The following is a 25,070-nucleotide window of genomic DNA, read 5'->3' as shown; positions in this document are numbered from 1 at the left end:
ACTTAGACATTAAGTAATCATCTCAAGACTCCAATACAAGGGATGTCCAAATTCATGCAAGAAAGTATGAAGACAAGAACCTAGCTTAAGTTTCCCTTGCAAGGGATGTCGAAAATCATGGCTTTGCATCAACCACATTCCATGCAAAAAGAATTACCTTCAACATGGGATCCACAATAAAGATCTTCAATCCTATGATATCCACATTCCAAGGAGAAGATATCTCTTCCTCAAATCACTCAATCCAATCAAGGTAGATTAACTCGCCAAATCTTTCATTCAGTGGAAAGCAATCAAGATCCAAGAAGCAAGGACCAAAGAGAGGAAGGAAAATCTCAATTAAGAAACAAAGAAAGGGAAGAAATTTCAAATCACATCTCATCTCATATCTCTCTAAAAAACTAAGAGGAAAGACACCTAAGAGAACAAGTAAGAGACACCTAGATGTGTGTCATTCTTTCTCTTTTTTGAGAATTAAAAAATGTATATAAAGGCTTCTATGAGACCTCATTCCAAGAGACTTCTCTTAGACTCCTCCATATTAATTGTGACTCTATAAGACGTCTTGCTATGAGAGTCATGTAAAACTCTTCTATACCTGCTCTTCAACACAACGAATACTCCTATGGAAGTAAATGTTGAACTTCATGACTCTCATAGTTTTGCTCTCAAAGACAAGACCCAGTGTAGATGCCTAGTTGAAATATTGACTTATGTCACAATTACTAGGCCAGATATACCCTATGCCGTAGGAGTAGTGCACCAATTCATGGAAAACCCAAAATTGGTACATTTAGAAGCAATTCATAAAAAAATTAAATATTTTAAAGGTGATCCTAGAAAGGCTTATTGCATTCTTAGAATGAGAAGATTGATATATCGAGATATTTAAATACAAATTATGTTAGATGTAAAATGGATAGAAGAGATACTATTGGTTATTGTTTTTTTATTAGAGGTAACCTGATGAATTGGGAGAGCAAGAAACAAGTCATAGTGGCTAGGTCCTGGGAAAGGCTTATTGTATTCTCAGAATGAGAAGATGATAAATTGAGATATGAAGATGCAGATTATGCTGGGTGTAAAATGGATAAAAAGAGTTACTATTAGTTATTGTTGTTTTATTGGAGGTAACCTAGTGAATTAAAAGAGCAATAAACAAGTCGTAGTGGGTAGGTCTAGTGCTAAGGCAGAGTAGCACAAGGATGAAGAAGTTGACCCCAATTGCTAAGTAGCACCAAATAGCAAGGCACCCAAGACTTGGAAACCCAAACTAGGTCAGCTTGGAGTTACACATTGCTTGCAATCTTAGAAGGTGGGGCCTCCTCACATAAAATGTACTAAGAACATGGTGTGCATACACATGGGGGTGCAATAGCCCCACACACACCATGTGTGAGGGAGAGGTTATGCCCATAGGTAGGGCTAGTCTAGCCCACAGTTGGGGTTGTTACACATGCCTAGCATCCACATTCCCCAAGCAAAACTAGTAGGGGTGTCAATGAGGCATGTTCGAGGTGGGGTTTAGAAAACCTAATCTTGCTTTGTAACCCTTTCCCCACCCACTGTGTGTTGTCTCAGATACGCTTGATTTTCCAAACCCGTTTAAAGATAAATTTAAATTGACCCGACCCAAACCAACCCGAACCTGAACCCGTTACCACAACTTGATTTAAGCCGTTACGCGAACGGTTTATCCGAACCCGTTAACCGGATTCTATTTTCTCCCCAGATCAAGTTGGACGAAAGAGTGGAAGACGAAGGAACGGAAGAAGAAAGCAGAACTCAGGTTTTCTTCCCCAAATCGCGCTTGCCGAAGTTGAAGCTCATTTCGCTTAGCATAAGAACTTCAAATTTCAGGTATTGGTTCCTAATCCTTTGCTCCAGAGTTGAGGATCGAATGGTTTTCATGGTCAAGTAATATTTCATCAATTCAATACTTTAGATTTTACTTCTTTTTTTTTTATTTGCAATTGTTGCAGTACTAACCTATTTGTGGTTCTTGTTTGTTGTCCCATGTCTGTTTTCTAACTTTGTTGATCCATTCTTTGCCGAAGTCTCTCTTTTTTTCTAATTTGAAAAACAAAAACTGTTTATTAACGAAGAATATCCGTTAGATCTTTGTCAAGGCTGAAATTTATTTCCGTGGGTCCCTTTGCATAAGCCATGGAGGTTATGCTGTTAAGGGCGAGTGGCCAAGCCATGGGTCTGTTTCTGTAGAGTTAATTTTTTTTTCTTAACTTTTTCCATCTCCGTCTCTTCAAACTCGAAGGTAAGTCAAGAAGTTCTAAATTTTTTGCTTCTGCTGATTTTTTTATTAGTCCTGCTTATAGTGATGCATGTGGGTTTGGCCAGTAAAACAATTCTTTTCAGTTCATGTGACGTCCGTTTAGTCATTACATTTTCTTCCGTTCACAAATAACTTTTTGGTTATAAAGCTTTCTGGTCCAAATGAGAATCATTGAACAAATATGTCTGCACAACCATTTCTCGCTGATAAGGATGAACATCAAATCTGTAATTTACTCAGATATAAAAAAGCTCCTGGAAATAGGGGGTGCATATGAGTAATCCTGGCAGCTTCTCTTTCTGTGGCACTACTAGTATCAAAGGTTTCACTGAACTTAGTCATATTGAGTCATCTAAAGTTCTTGATAGCACCCTGCAATGTTTCACAGAACTATATTTTTTTATATTAAACTGCTATAAAAAAGTTGTATCGAACATAAGGATCCATATGTAGTTCGTCCAAAAACAAAGATCCATTTATTAGAGTATTTAGCTTGACTCCTGTTACACTGGCTAACTGAGTTGATTCGCTCAACTGGGCTGCATGGGGATGTCTCAGTAGAATTTCACATTCTACTGATAACCTGCACTGATCAACTCTTTTAGAATGTATCATAATCCATATGACTTTGGACGAGCAGCAAGTTCACTCGTGTCCCTGAATAATTCAGTCAACAACATCAAGATGACAGTCAGTACTTTCAATTCTTCAAGGCATTTCTTTCTTATAACACTATGAGTTTAATGTGTCATTTGCATATAATCAAGATTCAAGAAAAGAAAAATATTTCTTTTGGTTCTTTTTCATAAGGTGCTCCTCTTTCTTGTGCTAATAACTGGAAGGGTGGGTGTTTCTATTCTTGAAGTTAATATACTTTTATCACCAATCATATGATTCCTAGACTGGATACAGAAAGCCGACAGCTGTCACATGCACCCTTCTGCATTTGGATAATACGCTTTTTTTTTTATTTTTAATTTTGAGTCCACTTCATACCCAGGTGAGAGTTGAACTAAAGATCTCACACTAAAAACTCCCAAACTGTCTCCACACTTGGAATTGAATCAACCATGTAAAAGCCAAATGACACTTAGAATCTGATGACCTTTAAGGTCAAATTACAGCGGTTGCTCTATACAGGACTTACAACAGCCAACTAGGCACACTAGCCTAGATTCACAAGGTCACAAAGGGATTTTCAGCATTCACATTCTGCAATAGAACCGACAAAAGCTAATTGAGTGAGTTTACCATGCAAGAGGTACTTGTTTTTTATAGGAGATGCTCAAAATTTCCTCTTAATAGGCTGATATTACAATAATAAGAATGGAAATAAATTACTCCCAACCTTGGTGATCCTATCAATGGGATAACAGCTCATACTTAATCTGAAAATATGATTTAGAAAGGACAAAGCTTTTTGCTGCTTTGAGAAAAATTTCAATTTAGAGCACATGTAAAACCCAATTCCCAAATATTAATGGTCAACTAAATGAATTGAAACAAGCACAAGATCAGCACCAAAATGCCAAACACAAACTCTAGATTTCAAAGTATAAGTGCAGATATACTTAGCTTCCTTTGAAAAAAGTGAATAAGACTCCTTTTGTGAAAAAAACTAGCCATTCTAACAATTTGATTCAACCTGTGAGAGAGAGCTTAAGGATGCTTGAAATTGCTGTAGCAATCAATGATAAACAATTTGGGGTGAAAATCATTTAAATAGAGAGAGTTCTAACATTAAAAAACTAGCCATTTAATCCAGAAAACGCATTTTTGTCCTCTACAAAAGTCAATTAAATCGCTAAAAACTTATGAAAAAATACTTTAAATCTTGGTTTTGAGTTGTTGATCACAATGATAGGTCACTTACACATTTTAGAGACCTATAAGGGCCTGATAGAAGCTCACAAGTTAAAGTTTTGCAAACATTTCCCACAATATTCAAACTGGTCTGATATTTAAATGTCGGATGCTTGTTGTTGGCTTCTGCTTGACATCACAAGTTAAAGTTTTGCAAACATTTCCCACAATATTCAAACTGGTCTGATATTTAAATGTCGGATGCTTGTTGTTGGCTTCTGCTTGACATGGGCATGCATATGTCAGCTCGGAATTCGGAAGTCGGGGGCCTATCTTCTGCTTTGGGCATTCGATAGCTGGACTAGGATTCAAATAACTGTCAAATGTTGAGAAAATTGCCAAACTCTCTGTTTCTTGCCATTCGAATGCTGGCTGATTAGCATTTGAATACTTGGCTTGTTTTCTTCATTTTAGCATTTGGATGCTTGTCTTGTATTCAGATGCCAGGATTTTTCGAAATGCTTTGGTACTTGCCATTCGAAAGCAGCCGCTTGGACATTTGAATATTGGTCTAAAGTCTTCTTTCTTGAGGATTTTTCTAAGTCCTCTCCATTCGAATGTCACTTGTGCATTTGCAGGTCTAGTTCCTTTGAGGCATAAATTTGATTAAAAATTTGTAAAAAGTTAACTCAAGTACCATGATTGGTTTCTTTTGTTTGTTATCATCGAAATTAGGTCAGATGGGGATCTCAAGACCAAGTCTATCCAACATTCTCTCTCTTTTTATGACAATAAACATAAATTTAAAAAATCAAAGCTTAAGGAGAGATCCATGGTGCAATTTATTGCAATGCATACAGCTAGTTTAAAAAATCCCTTTCTAAACCCCCCCTGACTTTAGACCCATAAGTTTCAAAATCTTGAGAATTGGTGTGTATTGCTAGCACTTGGAAGTTTTTTTTATGTTTCCTCCCCTCAATTGTTGCATCCATGTTTTTAAGTCACCTTTAATTTTTTATTGCCAATTATTCTACCCCTTTGGCATAATCAAAAGACAAGTAATCATAAGAATGCAAGTATGGATCTTGAAACCAAATCAAAGCTATTTCATTTCACTTACAAATGTATGTGTACAATAAGTACATCAAATTATGATAAAAAAGAACAAATGAACATGAAAATGTCAGAAGAGCATAAAAACTGACCAATACAATACATATCAATGGGGAGATTATAAAAAAGAATAAGACAACCCGTTCAAAAATGTATAAGTGGAGTTTCCTAGAAGATACTTATAAAAGGTCGACCTATTAGCGAAGGCGCAACTTGCATATTAAAGACATGCCCTTTCTAACACTCCCCTGCACGGGGAACACTGTGTACAAATGCAAATGCACAATCCCACCTATACGGGGACGGCCAAAGATAAAGTCCCACCTATGCGGGTACGAACAAAGGAGCGGGACTCGAACTCGAGACCAACCAGCTCTGATACTAAATGTTAAGTACCTAGTCAATACTACTCAAAAGACCGGCCTGGTAGGTAGCGGAAAGCCAAGTACTTATAACCCAGGACCATAACATCACACCTAACTTCACGAACCGATGACCACAGCGGCTTAACACTAGCGACACGGTCCACTGTTACATGGTCGTCGAAATCTGGGTCGACTCAATCGCCCACGCTGGGAGTCGAACTCGCGATGTAGCGCCTGCTCTGATACCAAATTAAGTTGGGTCCAAGGCCCTATCCCAAAATGACTAGTCAACTTAGGAAACCTCTTTCCCAACTAATAAACTCAAGATCTTTGTACTCACTAATCAATGTGGGACTATTCTTTAACACTCCCCCTCATGTGTAGACCATCTTTTGTGACTCTACAAGTGGATAATTTAGGAGTAGGCAGTTTAGGTGTAGGCCCACATATGAGTACCTACTCTGATACCATGTTAAGTTGGGTCCAAGGCCTATCCCAAAATGACTAGTCAACTTAGGAAACCTCTTTCCCAACTAATAAACTCAAGATCTTTGTACTCACTAATCAATATGGGACTATTCCTTAACAAAAAATGTATAAGTGGAGTTTCCTAGAAGATAGGCATGAGGAGGTGCTGAGAGGCTTTCCACTGACTGCCGCACCATCCTCAGACTCATCTACTACAGGATGGGTCTGAACAGGAGTTTTTGCCTCATCAACAAGTAGTGGAGATCTTGCACTAGGTGATTGCACTGGAGTATGCTCCACAATCTCAACAAAAGCTGGTGCCTCGGGGGACTGCACAAGGCTTTCCTTCTCAGCAATGAAAGGGAGGTCACCTCTGGGTGTCCGGATAGGGCGTGGTCCTCGGCTCTTGGCTGATCCTTGGCTACTACAGACTCCAAAGTTCCTTGATCTAAGGCCTCAATCTAAGCTCCCATAGACTCTATGATCTCCTGGGCTTGTAGATGATCCTCCTCAGGTGTCATATCCGGAGAAGGCTTCATGATGATTCCAAGCTCATCCAAGGAGAAATAGTAATCAGTTGAGTGAGCTCTACCAAGTTTATGCTATCTCCAATCCTCACAATGGTACCGATCCCATCTTCCCCTTCTTTATCTTCCCCTCTTCTCTCTTCTTCATTGCTTTTGCCCTATCTTTCATCTGAACATTTACCCCAACATCAGCTGCCCCCCCTCTCTCCTCCTCCTCATACTTAATAATCCCATGATGCTTATAAATGGCATCCACCTTCTCTCAAGTGTGCCAACTTTCTTAGTAATAGAACTAAGAGACTCCTCCATGTTACGTCTCATGGCACCAGGCTCTGTGTACATCTTCCCAAACACAGTCAAAATCTGCTGCTCGAATGAGGTCTTGGGTAGTTGGTAGCGGCTTCTCTCTCACTTGTACTATTTTCCTCACTCTCTTCGCTGTTGCCCTCACTTTCATGTGGATGGGGCTTGCCTGTGGCCTTGTCACAATAACAGCCAGCAACACCTTCAACTGGAGTTGTTATTAATATCACCCTGGAACACCTTCAATTGGAGTTGTTATTACTATATTACCTTTTTACAAAGGGCAAACATTTTATGAATACTTAAATAGTTCAATGGATAATATTTATTGTTAAAGAGTTGTTAAAATTGCATGGCATTGTTGAAATTGGAGAATGACCAATTAAAGGTTTATCCATGATTTTATGTATTTTGATATGATTTATGTACTTGTATAAAACTTAATTTTTCTTATTTAGACAATTTGGAAATACATATTTGTTGAATGTGGCTTATAAATAATTCAGTAGTAGCTTGTAGATTGAGTACTTCTGCAAAGATATCTCTCCATTATACTGTTATTTATTGATTCATGTGCACATGCTTTCAATTGAATCTCTAGCACTTATTGATTGATTTTTTTAGTTAGCTACATGTTTTCTTCATATAATATGCAGATCAAAACAATGAACTGGCTTCGGCGCAAGATCTATCTTTACAATGTTACTTTTGGACTTTACATGTTGGAATGGTGGGAACGCTACCTCTTTAGTATCCTTGTTTCTTTTTACTTTTTTTTTAATATATATATATATATATTTGTGGTTTATGCCATTTTTATTTTTTGTTTGGTACTTTTGAGTAAGGCTAGAGATTGACCTTTGAGCTAGAATCATTTCCTTAACTTGATTGGATAAAAGTAAAGAGTTTTGGATGTGTAGTTCCATCCAAGTTGAGTGATTTACAAAGTGATTGGATAGAATCCTTCTTTGTTCTTTTCAATTTTTTTCTCTTTTTGTGTTTGGAAAATGATCAATGTGTTTCATTGTGATAGATCTATCATATTGTTTGGAGCTTGATTTTGTGAACTTCATTATTAGATCAGCTGGTAAGGGTTATCTGAACATCCTTTCTTGTGTCTGCTTTGCTTGAAAATCATTCATCATAAGCATTAATTGTACTTTATATTTATCATCATTTTGGCGGACTTGTGTAATGTGCTTTTATCTATTTAAGAATCATAAACATTTGGCAAATCTTGATTGGGATGATTTTCACTGTTTGCTCATGTTTTATTCAGTAATGAAAACATTGGACCATGAGTACTTTGTGATTCTCTGGCTCTAAGTTCTGTACTACTCAACTCATCAGGATGAATATTGCCTTTTGAGTTCTTTAACTGGGGTAGATATATTGGTGATTGTTCTTTTTTGGTTTATTTTCCACAATGGATCACGTGCGGCTTCTGAATTCTACAGAATGTAAGTTTCTGCTCTTCTTTTAGCCTGGCTGTACATTCAGTGATTTAATTTCCCAACTCATAGGCTGATTCTGATTATAATATGCACTATCTATTTTTTGGTGATCATTGATTCAAATGGTTGTTTATTTATCACTATGATGAGCTTCTTCTATTCTATAAATGAATATGTTGGTACCTGACTCAGAAGATTGTTGTGTACGCTCTGCAGCAAAATTGGATGCTTATTCGAAAAGCTTTTAAATATTTCACTTTCCAAGATCACTCTGTAGGAAATCCTGGAAAAGGTCAATTGGAGGTTTTTGCACCATGAACTGCAAGTGTTTTTTAAATATGCAGTATATGCCACCACAAAACACATGTTGGAGCTTTCTCAAGGTTGATCATTTAAGGCAGTTCGCAACACACACTTGGAGGATAGATTGTTTTTTTTTTTCCTTTTTCTTTTCTTGAATGTTGATTACACACAAATACTCAGATGACACCTATACCCCTTGGTGAGATTTGAACCCAAAACTTTAAAGTAGAAACCCTCCCATGTGGTCATTGAACCAAAGGCCCAATCAACTTGGTATTAGGGTTTATAAGAGATCGGATGGAGGTGAAACTCGGTATTTAGGGACTAGAGAGGGTTAGGATATGTTTAGAGGGTTTTAGGGATGTGCTGTACCGTGTGGAAGGCTTAGAGAGACTAATAGAGAAATAGTCTAGATAAGGAAGTGATCAAGAAAGTAGGTTGCCGATCTCCTAGCTTAACCTAATTCTATTCTAATAAGGGTAATTGATACAAGACCCTGAAATATTAATGTGAACCGAAGCTGTGAAACGATGAGGACTGTTCACTCAAAGTTATCTTCACCTACATAACAACCAGTGGAACTCCATTACTTCGAAAAGAGTTTCATTCACTGAAGGATGGTTGGCAAATACCTGAAACAATAAAAAAACAAACAAATCAGATAGATATTCCAGAAAAATAATGTTGATGGTCATCTAGTCAACTTAAACTTAAGAGGCCAACCTACGCTTATTCTCAGCAACAACAAAAAAAACCTTCTGTGCTACTATTAATAAGGTTTCACAATCCCAGCTACATGTGACATCTTCATGAACTACTCAACTGCATTTTGGTATTGTGTTACTTATAGTGTTACCTTAACCCCAATGGGCCTCTTGCTCAGCTGCATGTAGAATGTGTGTTTTTGTTCATGTCCTGAACATGGAGCTACAAACATTGAAGAACTCCGGATACGCACATAAATCCATTGAGGTTCTGTGTTCTCTATTGCATGAAGGCCCATTGAACTCCAGCCTTCAGCAACTATTTCAAATGCTTGTCACAGATAATTCTTGCTATATAGTTCAAAATTTTGAACTCTCAGGAGAAGTAAACTTTAGTTGTTGAAGCTACAAACTAGACGTTTTCACCTAAATACACTTAATATTGAGTCTTGAGAGTGCACTGGATGGGTTAATCTTCTAGTGAAGTTGGGAACTATCCTTGCAGTTCTATAGTCTGGTTTGACAGTCAGTTATGGAATTGCTTGGACTCTTTCCTGCTATGTCTAGTTATAGAGGCATACATGAATAGCAATTCTTACTCTTTTTCTTGTTTGAAGGTTCTTTTACATTTTTAGTCTGGTTTGACAGTCAGTTATGGAATTGCTTGGACTCTTTCCTGCTATGTCTAGTTATAGAGGCATACATGAATAGCAATTCTTACTCTTTTTCTTATTTGAAGGTTCTTTTACATTTCTTGCTGCATTATAAGTAGCAAAAACAGACTAACTCTCATTAGACAGTCATATAGCCCTAAAGTTTGTCCAGTCTTTAGCACACATGTCATGCAGCAACCATGTTGGTGTAAGTACTGACAAGACTGATGTGATCGGATCACTTGGACTGTCTTTCAAATAGGCTAGTGAATTGAATTTTTGAAATCAAGAAGCACCCAGAATGGATTTTAAATGAAATCAGAGAGAAATAAAGTAGTGCACCTAATTGACTCTAATGAAGTCATGTAATTTTTAATGGGGCAGAAGAATTATATGTTTTAGTAGAAATGGAGGAGACTAAGCACAAAAGGGGGAAAGAAAAGGAAGAAATAGATGTGAAAAACTTACCTTGGAAGTTTTCCTCTGCAAATTGATTCTGTTTGGCTCAGGGTCACATTAGGGGGATTTCTAGTATCAGGTCTTGGTTCAAGTCTCACTGGGTGAAAGGCATGTGCATGTATAATGAATGTTTAAACAAAACAAAAAAAAATTTGAATGCTCCTTTATTAATCGAACTTTTCCTCAATATTCTCAAACTTTTATGATGGTTTCTCTCCGCTAATAGGTTGTCAGTCTCTTCTTTCTGATTTACTGCTTCTGTGAGTGGAGCTTAAGTTCTCTTTCACTTATCAGAATGAAAGAGAGAGAAAGGGCTGGAGAAGTCTGACCTTTGTTGTCCTCTGGACTTCTCTAAGGGCAAAGTTGCCATTGTAATACATGGATTAAGTTACCCTAAACTTTCGTTTATCAAGTTCATAGAATTTGAGGTGGATATCTCAACGGTAATATTTCAGGGTCTTGTATCAATTACCCTTTTTACATTAGTGGTCAGGATTAGCCTCATGTCTACAATGCAATGCTTGTAGAATTTTTATGCTGGAAGTCTAATATTTTTCTGTCTTGTTTTCTCTTTGGTACAAAGGATCTATGCACTAGTGGTTTCTTTAAGAACTCAAAATAAACATACATAAAAGCATGTCTGTGACTGGATGGCCTGTAAGAAAATTATAGGTGTGACATTCACCTTCTTCAATTTTGTTTACCTATTTTGAATTGTTATTGCAGAGGTTCTGAGGCCTGAATTAATATGCTTATAAATATTTTGTGTCTTTGCTACATTTGCAACAAGATTCATGCCTTCTCCAGAAAAAAATTGTGTATTCTTTTTGTTTTTCATGCGTTCTTCTATTGGCTTCATAACTGAGAGAGCACATATTCTAGTTTTTCATGTGGTCTAAGAAACTATGATTTGCCGATTCATAACTGAGAGAGCCTATTCCAGTTATATGACCCCTGGAGAGAAGTACTGGCCAGATCCGAATGTCATAATATATCTCGATTAGGGAAACCATGGCCAGATTCCACTGGTACAATAACTGCTCCAGTTGCATTCGGTGAGGAACTAGGAGTTGATTAGTATTTTCTCTGAACTACATTATGCTTCCTTGCCGGTTCTTACCTTGTTGCTCGACCCAAATTTCTCTTCTCGTGGTTATTTATGTTATTATCATCCATTTATGGTTTTCGATTATTTCCCTTTAATCCTTGTTGATTTGATTCTTGTTCTTGCTGTTTCAGCTATTTCAAATCGAACCGACCCATCGTCGGAGGAACCTCACATCCCTGAAGACTGAAGAAGTCATGATCTCACTTCAGGAACCTTTTTCCGAACTTGTAAGATTCCCTGATATAAACTTCCATCAATTTGTAATCTGTAGACTTAAATTAAAGTTGGTTGTTGAAGTTGCTAATCGACTTTCATTATGACGTTCTTATTTGATGATTAAAGTTGGAGTGTCCTCTTTCATGTGGTAGAGATCACAGATGGAACCCAAATGTGTTAGTGTGTCCTCTTAGGCTATGTTTGGAACCCTAAAAAAGAAAATGAGAATTTGATCATTATTATTTAAAAAAATAATAATAATTAAATTCTTTTTTTTGTTAATTATTTTTTGAAATAATAATGATCAAATGTTTTTTTTTTTTTTAGGATTTCAAACATATCTTTAAGATTCAAAATTAGGTCAAAATACCAGTGGGTGACCACTGACCAGGGTTATAAATGGAATGTAACCATAGGTTGTAGTTTTTTTAATATTTAAATACAATATAGACTTTAGAATTTCTTCTTAAGTTGCCTTTGTAGACTATAATTTAATTAAATATTTAAAATATTTAATTGATTTTATATTTATCTTTGTAAATTTAAAAGCAAAATTAGAACCAGGTATACGTTTCCCTTAAAATTATCAATATCCGGGTTGTCGCTAAAATCCTGATGCGTCTAACCGATTTTCCGGGCGCGCAACCGGTGCCGACTTTCGAGTTTAGATCAAAGCATTGGAGCGGAAACCAGACTATGTAAATCAGAGCCGTTCGAACGATCTTGTCGACGTACGTGTTTCCCATCCACCTATTGGATAGTAGCCACAAAAAACCACAATGTCGTGGGACCCACAGAAACTGTTTGACTTCTGCGTCAACCCGATATCTATTAAATCAAGTGGTCCCCGTTTCGTGGACGTCTGTTATATAGATCCAGAGAACAGACGCCTCCGGTATCGAGCCTCCGCGGAATTCCCTTCCTGTCTCCAGATCCTTCTGCAGATCTCGCCGCGCGGAGCAAGGCAAGAGAGGAACATGGTAATGATCTTCTCTTCGTAGCCACGGAGACAACTTCTTGTGATATTTGTTCCGCGCTTGGATGGCTCTCTGACATTTGTGATATTTGTTCCAAGATTTCCTTTTTTTCTCTGACATTTTCGTGAAGACGATTTCATTTGGTGTTATTGCAGAAAAGGACTTATATCATTAGAGAATTTAAGTTTGGACGATGCACTTATAAAATTCGTTTTCTTGATATTTCTGGAATAAGTTGATGATTGTTTGGTTATTTTGCCTATTTTTTAAGGATCTCGAACTTCTGGTTTTGGTTGTGGATTATTTTAGCATCTGATGTTATTTTAGGAGGAAAGATGAAAAAGTATGCAGCATGCATTTGTGATCTGAAGCTCTAGGTTACGCTAGAGGGCCTAACAATTCCTTCAGGTTACTATTTCTTTGAATCAGATGATGTAAGCTCTTATTTGTCGTTTAATTGAAGTTGAATGTGGTTTCATTTTCTGGAAATTGATGATCTGGGAGCGTTGTCCTTGTGAGCATCAACAGAAGGACTTGATCGGTTCTTTTTGCTTCATTTAAATCATTGGGAGTGATTTTGGGAGTGGTCATTCTATGTGGAAGTGTCAAGAATACGTTTCTGGGATAGCGTGGGCTTCTGTTTGATGGGCTCATCATGCCTCTTTCTTGATATCTGGATTTCCAGCATTAGTCTGTGGTTTGCATTTGACAATGAGGTTCTGTTCCTTCAGATGTTTACAATCTCTAAAACCCACACCGTAATGGTCAATCAATAAGCTCTTTAGAGAAAGGACATCTGTGTCTGTTTGAAGTTGACAGTGATATTAAATTGGTCCTTGTCCGGTACAAGTAGAAATCTTGATCCTCTTGTCATTGGCGCATCCTTAAAGAAACTGAAAATTTCACTTCATCTCACTTGCTCCCTTTATCCTCATCTCTTGTTATTTTTGCAAGTTGATTATGTTCATTGCAAGGGTGTCGTCTTTAATTGTCCTTCTCTTGTTTCAATAAAATGATCAACACTGAAAAAAACGAGGACTCAGGATTTGATTAGACATGTAAGTAAGCTCAAAAACTGAAAGGAGACAAGCTCTACTTGTGATGGTGAGTAAGTGGAATCCATTACCATGTGAAGAATATGTTACTTAAGTGCTTTCCTAAGTTCAAGAGAGGATGCTGTAGTTGTTAAAGGCTCAGAAAACAAATATCAGTTTCCTGGACTATGTTTATCAATATACTAGTATTCACATAGATCTAATGTTTCTTGTTTCAGTTATTTTGCTTCATCACTGTGTTTGTAACATGGTTACCAAAAAAATGACTGTGTTGTATCATATTTTTATGAAAAAAAAGAATTTACACAAAATACTATGTTTCTATACAGACGACTTCAAGGCGTCTTGCAGACAGGAAGGTGGAGAAGTTTCAGAAGAACATAACTAAGAGAGGAGCAGTTCCTGAAACAACTGTAAAGAAGGGAAATGACTACCCTGTGGGGCCTGTCATACTTGGTTTCTTTGTCTTTGTTGTGATTGGATCATGTGAGTTACTTCTGTTTGATTTTCAAAGTAAAATTGTTGTTGAGAACCTAGTCTACTTTTACTTTCATTACATTCAGTTTCCATGCGCTTCTTTTTTCAGTGAATTGTGTTGGCTTTTGATTCAGGTTACTAATAACCAACAGTTTTTCTATTTTGATATAGATGAACCTATTTTTCTTGTTATAAAAGAAAGTCCACTTTTTATTAGCAGAGAAGGTTGGCATCTTTATCAATTAAGCTAATACAAGATTGTGTACAATTTTTTCCTTATCCACTTTCATTGACCTATGCATGTGGTTGAGACGAAAATAACTTGGGCCTTATGTAGGTTTGGATTATGTTGTAATTTGTTGTTGTTGTCTTAGTTAGGACATTATTTTATCATCATTCCAGGGGAATTTTATTAATATTCAGTATAAGAAACCATAAAGTTCAAGAATTGAGCCTAAACTTGGCACCAAATATATGAATGAAAATTAAGTTAGTTTGTTCTTTCATTGTACCAATCGTTTCCTGCTCCGTGCTCCTCTTTTTTGGTCTAATATGCCAGATTGGTTATGATAAGCTGTTAGTAACATTTGTTTGTGTTTCTTTGTTTCAGCTTTATTTCAGATAATCCGGACAGCAACAAGCGGGGGCATGGCTTGAATATTCAAAATAAAAAAAGTTATAATACCTCATATGTTTCTCCTTAAATGGTTCGGGAGTTCCATTGTTGCTAGCACGTGACCTAATGAATCTGTAACCTTTTTGAATTTGGGTGGTTCTTATTTTGAGAACCCTGAAAACTAATAAAATTCGAGTCTATTAAAAAAAAAGACAAAAAATTTCTTATCCGTCGGGTCTGATGGCAAAGATAGATATGATATGTAATTATCTCTTTACATTATTTTTCCGACATAATGAATAGAGACTCCTGCTTCTTGTAACTGATGAGTTAATATGCTGACTGAAATAGATGACACTCTTCTACATTCCAATAGGAAGATATTGCTGTGTTTTCATTTATATGTAACCCAATTTCCATGGGTATCAGCATATGCATAGACATCCATGAGATGAGATTGAAATTACCATTCACTAAAGCAAGTGTCACAACTTTATTGACGTTTCTCCGGTTATAGATTTGGATTGTAATAGGTCCTTAACCTTTACAGAGTGAGACAAACTACATGTTGAGTAACCCTTGCTTTCTCATTGGTTTTACATCTTGTCTTCCATGAACCAATCTGATAAGATTTTTTTTTTCTTTTTTATAAACAAGAAGAATCTCATGTAAAATCTGTGGGCAATAGGCACACCAGAGTTTGTCATTCGAGGTAGATTCAAATTGTCTAATAACAACAGTTGCTTATAGAAAACTGGTTTTATGTTTAAGATTTTGTACAAACGGTATTCTAGTGGGTTAAATTTAGCAAAGATATGACCGCTCAGTAGAGGAATCAAGGCAACACAAAAAGAACAAATACAGGTACTATGATCCATTCAAGAAAACTTATTATTCGATTTGTTCTCCTTAATCTATGATGGTCAAATCTAGTCCCCTTCACTACCCCAAAATTTAAATCTTTTCAATCACTTCACAAAAGATTTACCAATAAAGCCCAAAATGTTTCTTCTTCCTTCTCTCATCAACAATCACTTAATCCCGTTCAAAGGTTGACCAACAATAGAAACCCAACCCAAAAAAGATGATGAAGGAAACAAGAAAGCCCAGACAAGAAAAACTAAGATGTTTCAAGTAAACTAAAGCGGATCCAAAAGAAACCATCCATTTTCTTCTGAAATCATCATGGAATCCCCCTCTCCAAGACAAATATGTTTCAGCATTACCACCAAGAAGAGGTCTATAAGAGATTAGTAGTTCTCTTTGTTAGCAATGTGTTGACTGCCCAACCTTTCTTCTTTTTCACTAAATGATGGTTTACTAAGAGAAATAAGAATCCATGCCAAACACACCCTCAAAACAATGTAATAAAATAACATATTGTTTTCTTTTACTACCAATGCCACCACGTGTATAGGGGTGGCATGGCTAGTAAAATAAGAAGAATTTTCATAGAGGTGTATATCATCTTATATCTTTTTCATTTTGAATCATGCAGCTATAAAGTCATTGTAGTAATTGTAAACACCTTTACACAACTATAAATTCAACCTCAAGGCATGAGGTTCAACATTCAACCCTCTTCCTTTTGACTCAAATTTGTTTTTACACCTCCCTTGGTTTCCTCTTTCCTCTCTCCCTAGAGCTAGAGTTCCTATCTTCTCTCTTTCCCTTGAGATATTTTGTATTTATGTATTGGCCTTAGACATCAACATTACCAACCTTAGAACAAGTTTAAGAGAACATTGCAAGACTTATTAAATAATTAATTACATTAAAACCAAGAAGAAGATGAATGTCATGTGAGGTAACAACTTAAACTTATGGTGCAATACAAATCAAATACTAAATTCCAGTTTTAAATTTGAATAAATATACTAAATGATAGATAATAAATTTAATGAATTGCATTTTCTGGGCACTTCTTTATTTATTTACAGTCTTACTAGTCCAATGTGTCCATAAAGGTCGCATAAAGCCTCAAGCAATGCTGACAACTCATGGACATACAAACACAGAGACACTTCCCCTACATGTTCATGGCCATGATGGGTATATTTCTTTGGCAACAAATTCTAGCCATTTTCTCTTTTCCACATTTGTCACTGTTAGCTTGATTAATGTGGACAATCACTAGTTTTGGTAACTTGTTACTTGAAGCTAACTTAACTTTGACTATGCAAGCTCATCTTGCGAATCAATCAACATTCTATTTGACACGTACATTCTCTTTGTTTCCCTCTACTAATACAATTATATGTTTAAGGAGAACCAATTAAAATCAAATTTTCAAATGTTGTTCCCCTCAGTCCTAATTTCAGGAAAATCATTGAAGATTAGGTAAATCAGAGAAAGCATGAATCATTCCAACAAAACTCTAATCATAAACAGGCAGAAAAAACATAATAAGTCAAACAAAGTCCTAATCCTTCAACTTTTGGAAAAATTATAGCCCTAATTGTTAGAGATTAGATACTCATCTGAGAAGAAGCTAGATGGGGGTATGATACAACATAGAGAGGTGGCGAGATGTAGTAGTGAGACTCAGTGGTGAGAGGGTTCCACAACATCTCAAGTGGTGAAAACAATCTCTCGAGGTGAGAAAACAATCTTTGGAGGTTAGAGAACAATGAGATAGAGTCTAATAGTCACACAATGAAAATGGCGAAGATAAAATGAAAAATGAAAGAGCATTCAAGTTAAAAAGGTAAAAAAAAGTGAACTCAGTACCATAGCTACTTAATGAACTTAACCTAAAGTTAATATTCTCCTTATTGACTTCATTTCAAACAAAATGATGTCAATATCAAGAAACCACTTCAGATTTAATTGCTATGAACTCGTAGCACTGATACCAAGTATACTTAAGGCTAAAGTTAGTATGTCTAATAGATACTTTTGTGAAAACATGAACTTGATATCAGAGATACAAACTTCATTGAAAACACTAAATTTTTTTATTAATGCTCTACGTCATCGGTTCAATGCTAACATGTTCATTGACTACTTTTGAAAATAATACAAAAAAATGTTTCACTAAAAACCCAAAAAAGTAAAACTTAGATGATTTTGTTTACCCACGTGGCTTCTCAAGAGGGGGTGAATTGAAAATATAGGATAAAAATTAAGTACTTAAAGTGAAAAAGAAAGTATGAGAAATAATTTATAAGTACACAGCACATGGAGGCACTAATTTTTTATTCTTGATGTTCCCCTAATAGTAGTTACTGGTCAAGAAGCCTTGCTTGGGAAAATTTCAGTGATAAGCTCCATTAGCTGAAATTTACATGCAAAAGAGATTTCGGATCTCTTTAAGCCAAGTGTAATACTCAATTACACAAGACAAATTCCTCACAAGGATCTTCTACAACTAGATTCTAGCTCTAGCTAGTAAGCTCTTCCCTTTTAGATTAGGGCTCTACACCACCTCGATAATTAAGAAATTGAAAATACACAAAGTAAAAGAAAAACTTACACCTTTGTTATATGAGAGACATTCTTCTCCTAGAGAGATCCAAACTTCCAATCTTTTGGGCACAAAAAAAAATGTAATGGAGTTTGATTCAACTAGGAATGCCAAGAGATTTGAGAGAAGATGATGGATATTGAACTAAATTAGTCTTTTTTTTTTCTCAAAAAGGATATATTTGGAATTTTGAATATAAAAGTCTTTTATAAATACTTTAGATTGCCAATAAATGCTCAGTTATTTCTCCCCAATTAGTTTGGAAGCCTATTTATTTGATTCCAGCTAAACTGACCATTTTTACTGTTTTCAAAAAGCTGAAAAATGTGTTGATCGATCAATGAAAATGAATGATCGATAAACCACATATAACGACTATATTTTTTGACTTCCTTAAGATTGTTGATTGATCAAGGCCTCAATCAATAAGTTTTTAACCTTTTATAAACTCATTGATCGATCATGCCTCTCCGATTGATCGATCATGCTTTATAGAACTACCCAAGTAGTGTTCTATAAGATCGATCATGCGACCGTGGTTGATCAATTATGATTTATAAACTCTTCCTCACAACATTCTATACGGTCAATCATGCCTATATCGATGATCGATCATGCTTTTATAAATTTTTCCAAACTATATTTTGGATGATCGATCATGTTTTATGCTAGTGTACCAATTTCACATTTCAGCATGATATAGGCTACACTATGGGATTTAACAATTATAAATTATTTGCATGCATCGCTAAAATATAGTTTTAAAAATTTTCATACCCCAAAAACTCCAATAATCTTAAGTACCTTAGTATTGAGATTTGGTTAATAGTCTTCTTATGGTTAGAGTTCTTCAGATTTTTCTATGTAACTTAACTCTAGATTTTCAAAATCTTCAAATTTCTTGTAGGTGTTTCTTCAAGATTATTTGACATTTCATTTTTATATGAGGTTTAGTATTGAATTTATTCTTCATAGACCTAGATTTTGTGTCGCTTATAGGAAATGCATCGAAATTCTCGAAACGCAAATTTTAGCTTATATGAAGGTCAACTTAGCTAAACAAAATTTTCTTTATTATTTAGTAATTTATTTATTATAAAAGGAAAAAATCACGATAATTACATACAAACTGTGACACCAACGTATTTGCATCTTGCTGCAACTTATTGTGGTCGTATTTGGAGGGAACTGTCCTCAATTTACGTATTGAAAGAGGAGCAATCTCTTCTGATCTCGCCTTCACCGCCTGTCTTTACACCCACTCTCCCAAGTTTGACCATGGCCGTTGTGAACGCCGCATTAATGGATTCGTGGCAAAGTAGTTCACAGTCGGCCGCGAGGCCGAATCGGTAAAGAGCACCTCGTCCGATGTGAACAAGCCCTTCCCCTGGGCCACATTCAGGTAGTAGACGTTGTCGAATGTTTGGGGGGTGTTGGGGTCCATGTTAATGGCCACGCTGGGGTCGACATCCCTCGGGCAGCCTTTCATGAGCTCTTGCGCATAGGAGGGGTCCAACGAAGGGTCGACAGCGGAGGAGGAGCTGAAATTGTAGAGGCGGTTGGCGAAGCGGTTGCAGTGGGAGAAACCCAGGGTGTGAGCACCTGAGAGGGCGATCATGTCTATTTGCGTGAGGTTGTTTCTGATGAAGATACCGTTGAGGCGGTCAAGGTCGGATTCCGGTTCCGGCAGGTTTCCGGCCACTCGGGATGCCCTGGAAACAAGCCCGTCCCGTCGTCCCAATTCGACGTTGAACGTGGGGCCGCTAGCCTGAACACCATGGATCATTCCGTTCGAGGAATGAGCAGAAAAATCAGCATTCGTCGTAACGTCAAAATAGAAATCAGTGACTTTTCTAGGCGTGGTACTGACCAGAACAACGACGTCTCTGGTGGCAATGGCCAGAATGTCAGCGCAAGAGACAACGCCGGGGCATTGGGCTTCCACCGCTTCTTTCGCTTTTATCACCGTGTCAAATCCGTCTCCGGCGAGCGAGAGGTCGTCCGGCGCATCCTTTTCTGCGTCGCCGTTCGGTGATGCGATCATGACGGAGGCGTCGCAGCCCTGCATAACGTGATAGCGTTAAATAATACTCGAATTCATGAGGGTATTTTAGAGTTTACACCGCGTCCGCTTTGATGTTTCTTCCTCCTCTTCGAACTTTTCGAACAACGTTGTGCGGAATCCTACCGACTCCCATGAAGTGATTCCTCTCCACTTCTGGTTCATAAATTTATTTTCAGAGTTTGTTGAAACTCCAGAGATTACAGAAAAAAATCGTTTAGTAAACTGGAAATTGGAAGTCAACTGTTTCTTCCTTCGTTACTGCTCCATTTCCATTCTTCTGACCGGCGGAACAAACAAACAATAGGGAATATCAACTGAAGAACCAGTTATCCCATTGTCTAAACCGATCAAAATTCATGACCAGAATTCCGTTCGACGAGAGCCCATTTGAGAAAAGTTCAAGGAGGAGAAAATTTAGAGTTCACAGAGCCAGCGAGTTTACTTCAACAAAGCAATCGTGGAAGAAGAGACGAAGGGTGGCCGGTATTGTGACGAACGTCTGGCTGAACTTGTTCATCACCGCCTGTCGTACTATCGCTTCAACGTTGGGACAGCTGAAAGAGTAGAAGTTCTCTGATAATTGCCCTTCCACTACTCCTAGCATCACCAAAATTAACACAAAGTAGATCCCTTTTGAATTCTCCATTTTCTTGCTCCTCTCTTGGGCAACCTTCTCAGCTCAGAAGTCTCTCCTATAAAGCGGAGAGATGTTAACATAAGGAAGATGATACACAGACAGAATAACATTACTTGAAAAATATATGGCTTATAGCCAAGTTGAACGATCCGACTTGATAGATGACCTTTGATTAAATTGAAAGTTGGGGTAATTTGACAAATAAATTTGGAAGTTGGGTACTTAGCTCATTGAAATTTTTTAACGAGTTACTATAAAAAAAATCCCAATAAATTAATAGGGTAATCCAAATCAAGGAGGGAGACAGAGGGGTTTTCTATTGTAAGAGCCTTCTGGTGTTTGTTCTGTGTACTAGGTCCAAGGGTTTTCCCTGCAAGAAAGTAAGAGAATCCATCTGAGTTTCATCTCTGGTTGAGTTTCCCTCGTCGTCGTCAGAGGGATTCTTCACTTGGTTGTAAATAATTGAGCTCTAAAAGTCTAAAGGTGTGAGATTTAGTTTTGAAAGGGTCGCGATACTGAACAAGGTTGAGTATGGAGGATGACGACGAGCTTTTTTTATGAGCTTTTTGCAGGTCAGAAGGAAGCTTTGGGGACCGATTCTTACTCGTAAATCCATTGTTGAAAGTGATACTCTAACGAATCGTAATTGTTTAATTGGTTGCAGGCGTCATTTTTATGATTCGAATTGCATCATCTGGGAAGTTAACTAGATTTTTAGTCTTTGGAGGGGCTTACTCAGGATACGAGACTCTCACTAAGAGAGAATATCATCTCTTAATATATATATATATATATATAAGATCAGAGTTGGGAGAGAATTATGAAAGATTTGTATTGTCAGTGTTGCTTATGAAAGAAGTTATTAGTTTGAGTCTATTGCATGTGCATGGCTTCATGCTTGATCTCGTTTTCTTTAGTTCCCGATCTTTGATTGATTTTTTTCTTCTAGCATGCATGTGAGTTTGAAACCTCATGTTGATTGAACTTAAAAGAGTAGTAGAAGAAGAGAGTTGTAGAGGTTTTTTTGAAGTTCTGCAGGGTTAGGATGTTTTCAAGTATTTTTTTTTGCTAGAAAAGCTCTCTTTCATGTTCACATAGTTACTCTTTGGACGTCACAATGTGTTTGCAAGTTTTACCTCATTTATGTGGGATGAAGCATGGACCAATAACCATGACTCTTATAAAATGATTCTATACTTTGAAATCATCTTTGGAGGTCGGTGATTAGAAGTTCAATCATCAAAATTTCAAAAAACTAAGTACACCAAAGATCTTAATTTGATTTCTTGTAATTGTCTTGGCTAAGTGTTTTTGTTGGAATCAATCTCTTTGCTTGAAAAATGATTTCACATTATCTAGCAAGTGAATATGAGTTTTGATTTTCAAATTTGACACTTGATTGAGTTGTAATTTTACCTAACCGAGTACATTTTAAATGAAATTTTCATATATGTCATTGTACTCTTTAATTTGAGGTTGAACTCGCATCTTTGACTTTGATTTCACTAGAAGATTTCAACAAATCCTTGTTGACTTATATTGGCTCGCTCGTTCCCAGATTTCCTTCAAGTAACTCAATTACTAACCCTATGAGGAAGATCCTACAAATCTAACATTAGACCTTAAGCTAAAGTGAAGAATTAGTCACATTAAGAAGAACCTTGGAGAAGAACAAAGATTTGAAGACCTAAAGTTTAGATTCTCGAGAACTCTAGCTATGTGAAGAGGTTAACCATCTAGTTTCTAAACCTTAGGCATGAATTTTCTTTTGGAGTTTAGTTCATACAAATTCTTTGGAACCCTTCATCAACTTTGTTTTAGCCTTGATACTGCTTTGCATTTAATTTTACACATTGCAAAACAGCATGATCGATGAACCTATACAAGGCTTGAACGATTATAGATTGGCATCAAGCCTTCAATATATAGGCTTGATCAATCAACTTTTGTAGGTTTGATTAATCAATTAGAATGCTGACAACCTCATGTGTCGCTTTTTGGATAACGGTCCAAAACAACTAATTTTGCCAAAAAAAAAAAAAAAACATATAAATAGGAACCTCAAATCATCCCTTAATAGTTAATAAAAGTTTATTGGCAAATCTACTCACTCGAACAATATTTAAAAGTGTATTATTCCAATTTTACCCTTTTACAAGATCCAAAAACATTTCTCATTTGTGCCTAACGTGCTCGAATATTGAAGACACTCTGGGAGTGGCAATCTACCCATTGAAGGTCTAAGTTTTATATTTCTCTTTTGTATTTTTACTTTCTACAAAGGTTTTTAGAACCTTTATGTCTAGAAGGAAAATTGTCTACTAGAGCTAGAATCTAGTTGGGATAGTGTAATTGGGTATTACAGTTGACTTAAATAGGACCAACTTATAATTTGTAATTAAGAGAGCATATTAGTGAAATTATTCCTGACCAAAGGTTCTTGGGGGTGATTACTACCCAATCTGCATTTGAAAAACTTTCTATGTTGAAGTAATCATGATTATTATATAAAAACCCTTTCCTCGAAGCTCCTTTTAAATATCTCAATATCCTCTCCAAGGTTTGTCAATGAGTAAGTTGTATTTTGTGCATATACTGACTCACCACACTTACTGCATATGATATATCCGGTCCGATCACTGTGAGGTAAATAAGTTTTTCCACAAGCCTCTAATATTTACCTATATCAATATCTTCTCCAAAGCTTGCACATAACTTTGTATTGGCATCCATAGGAGTGTCTGTTGGTCGACACTCCATCAACCTTGTGTCCTCTAGTAGATCCAAACTCTCATGGTTTACTGGATTACCTATATACCGAAAAAATATTTTAGAATTCCAAGATCCTATATTTTAAATTCTTTGTATATCTTCTCCTTGACTTCTTTTATGTTACATCACTACCAATTAAGATGATGTCATCCACATAAAATATTAGTAATACTTTTGTCTTGAAGGTACTCTTGATAAAGACAAAATGATCTATTGAACACCGGTTGAATCCAAACTTGCTTGGCTAAATTTGTCAAACCAAGTTCGAGAAGACTGTTCAAGTCCATATAAAGATTTTCTCAATCTGCATATATACTCCCTCTCAACCACAAAACCAGGTGGTTGGTGCGTATATCTCTCTTCTTTAATGTCCTCATTCAAAAAGGTATTTTTTACATCCAATTGATATACAGACCAAGAAGAATTAGCGGCTTGAGATATAAGATGTGTACCGAGTTTAATTTAACCATTGGGGATAAAGTTTTCTTGTAATACATTCCAAAACGCTGAGTGTAGCCCTTTGCAACGAGTCAGGCTTTGAGGCAAGCAACAAAACTATCCAGATTGTGTTTGATAGTAAAAACCCATTTATAGCCCACGGGTTTCTTGTCGAGAGGAAGAGGAACTAGGGCCCAAGTCTGATTTTCATATAATGAATGCATTTCTTCTTCCATGACTGTTTTCCATCATGGATGTCTCAGAGCCTCTTGATATAACTATGAAACAGAGAGAAGAAATAGATACAAGAAATTGACAGCATGAAAAAGACAATCGATGGTGAGAAATAAAATTGGATATAAGATGAGAAGTAGAGGGGCTAGTGCAATTCTATGGCTCTTTTTGTAGAGTTATGGGTGGAGTATTAAATTGTGGGCTAAATACAAAGAGGTAGGGGAGGCTCTTTCCCTCCCTTATGTTTTCTACTAGCTAGAAGGAATGACCTTTTTCTTCTCTCTTTAGGTGAGCTCCTATGAATCATATGTTGCACTTAAGATGTGTTAGCACCAAGATTTTGTAACTCGGGATTGGGACCTAACTTGACATCTCCCGATCCCAAGTCGGATCAGGTGAGTCGACACTGAGTTGAGTGTTGAGTTGTTCCTGATCTTTCTAGGGGGAAACTCAACCATAAATAAAGCTTAAATACAAAAATAACAAAAAATATTATCTTCATTATGATAGATGGTTGATCCAGTACAAAACCTAGTTTCATGCAAAAAATACGAAATGAGAATCTTG

At 36.6% G+C, this 25,070-nt stretch overlaps 2 protein-coding genes and 1 long non-coding RNA gene across 3 annotated transcripts; 2 read left to right on the top strand and 1 right to left on the bottom strand.

The window, feature by feature from the left end:
- The first annotated feature begins 1,716 nt into the window (after window positions 1-1,716).
- Window positions 1,717-11,897, top strand: LOC137963982 (uncharacterized). Its single transcript, XR_011115269.1, has 4 exons — window positions 1,717-1,860; window positions 7,526-7,619; window positions 8,257-8,329; window positions 11,682-11,897. It is a non-coding gene; the product is annotated as an uncharacterized lncRNA (long non-coding RNA).
- Window positions 11,898-12,648: 751 nt separating this feature from the next.
- Window positions 12,649-15,198, top strand: LOC137963920 (uncharacterized). Its single transcript, XM_068811153.1, has 3 exons — window positions 12,649-12,746; window positions 14,128-14,284; window positions 14,886-15,198. Exons 1-3 carry the CDS (start codon window positions 12,744-12,746, stop codon window positions 14,930-14,932), a joined length of 207 nt encoding a protein of 68 aa, XP_068667254.1. The 5' UTR covers window positions 12,649-12,743; the 3' UTR covers window positions 14,933-15,198.
- A 4,411-nt stretch (window positions 15,199-19,609) lies between these two features.
- LOC137963770 (peroxidase 51-like) lies at window positions 19,610-21,068 on the bottom strand. The gene is made up of 3 exons (XM_068810964.1): window positions 20,865-21,068; window positions 20,228-20,419; window positions 19,610-20,125 (listed from the first exon to the last, which is right to left on the bottom strand). The coding sequence occupies exons 1-3, from the start codon at window positions 21,066-21,068 to the stop codon at window positions 19,610-19,612; spliced, it is 912 nt and encodes a 303-aa protein (XP_068667065.1).
- Between the last annotated feature and the right edge of the window lie 4,002 nt (window positions 21,069-25,070).

This window comes from Aristolochia californica, unplaced genomic scaffold, assembly GCF_029961685.1.
Source record: "Aristolochia californica isolate CCGP_79_NKW_82.1479 unplaced genomic scaffold, dmAriCali1.0.hap1 SCAF_4, whole genome shotgun sequence".
Taxonomy (NCBI): domain Eukaryota; kingdom Viridiplantae; phylum Streptophyta; class Magnoliopsida; order Piperales; family Aristolochiaceae; genus Aristolochia; species Aristolochia californica.
This window is presented reverse-complemented; position numbering and strand designations above follow the sequence as displayed.

Bases quoted from the DNA above. Each gene is read 5' to 3' on its own strand.
- LOC137963920 (XM_068811153.1), top strand. The intron at 14,285-14,885 runs GTGAGTTACTTC...TCTTTGTTTCAG, and splicing joins CTTTGTTGTGATTGGATCAT to CTTTATTTCAGATAATCCGG.
- LOC137963770 (XM_068810964.1), bottom strand. From the start codon at position 21,068: ATGGAGAATTCAAAAGGGATCTACTTTGTGTTAATTTTGGTGATGCTA. The intron at 20,420-20,864 runs GTAAACTCGCTG...CACGTTATGCAG, and splicing joins TCCACGATTGCTTTGTTGAA to GGCTGCGACGCCTCCGTCAT. The intron at 20,126-20,227 runs GTCAGTACCACG...CATGGTGTTCAG, and splicing joins CCAGAGACGTCGTTGTTCTG to GCTAGCGGCCCCACGTTCAA.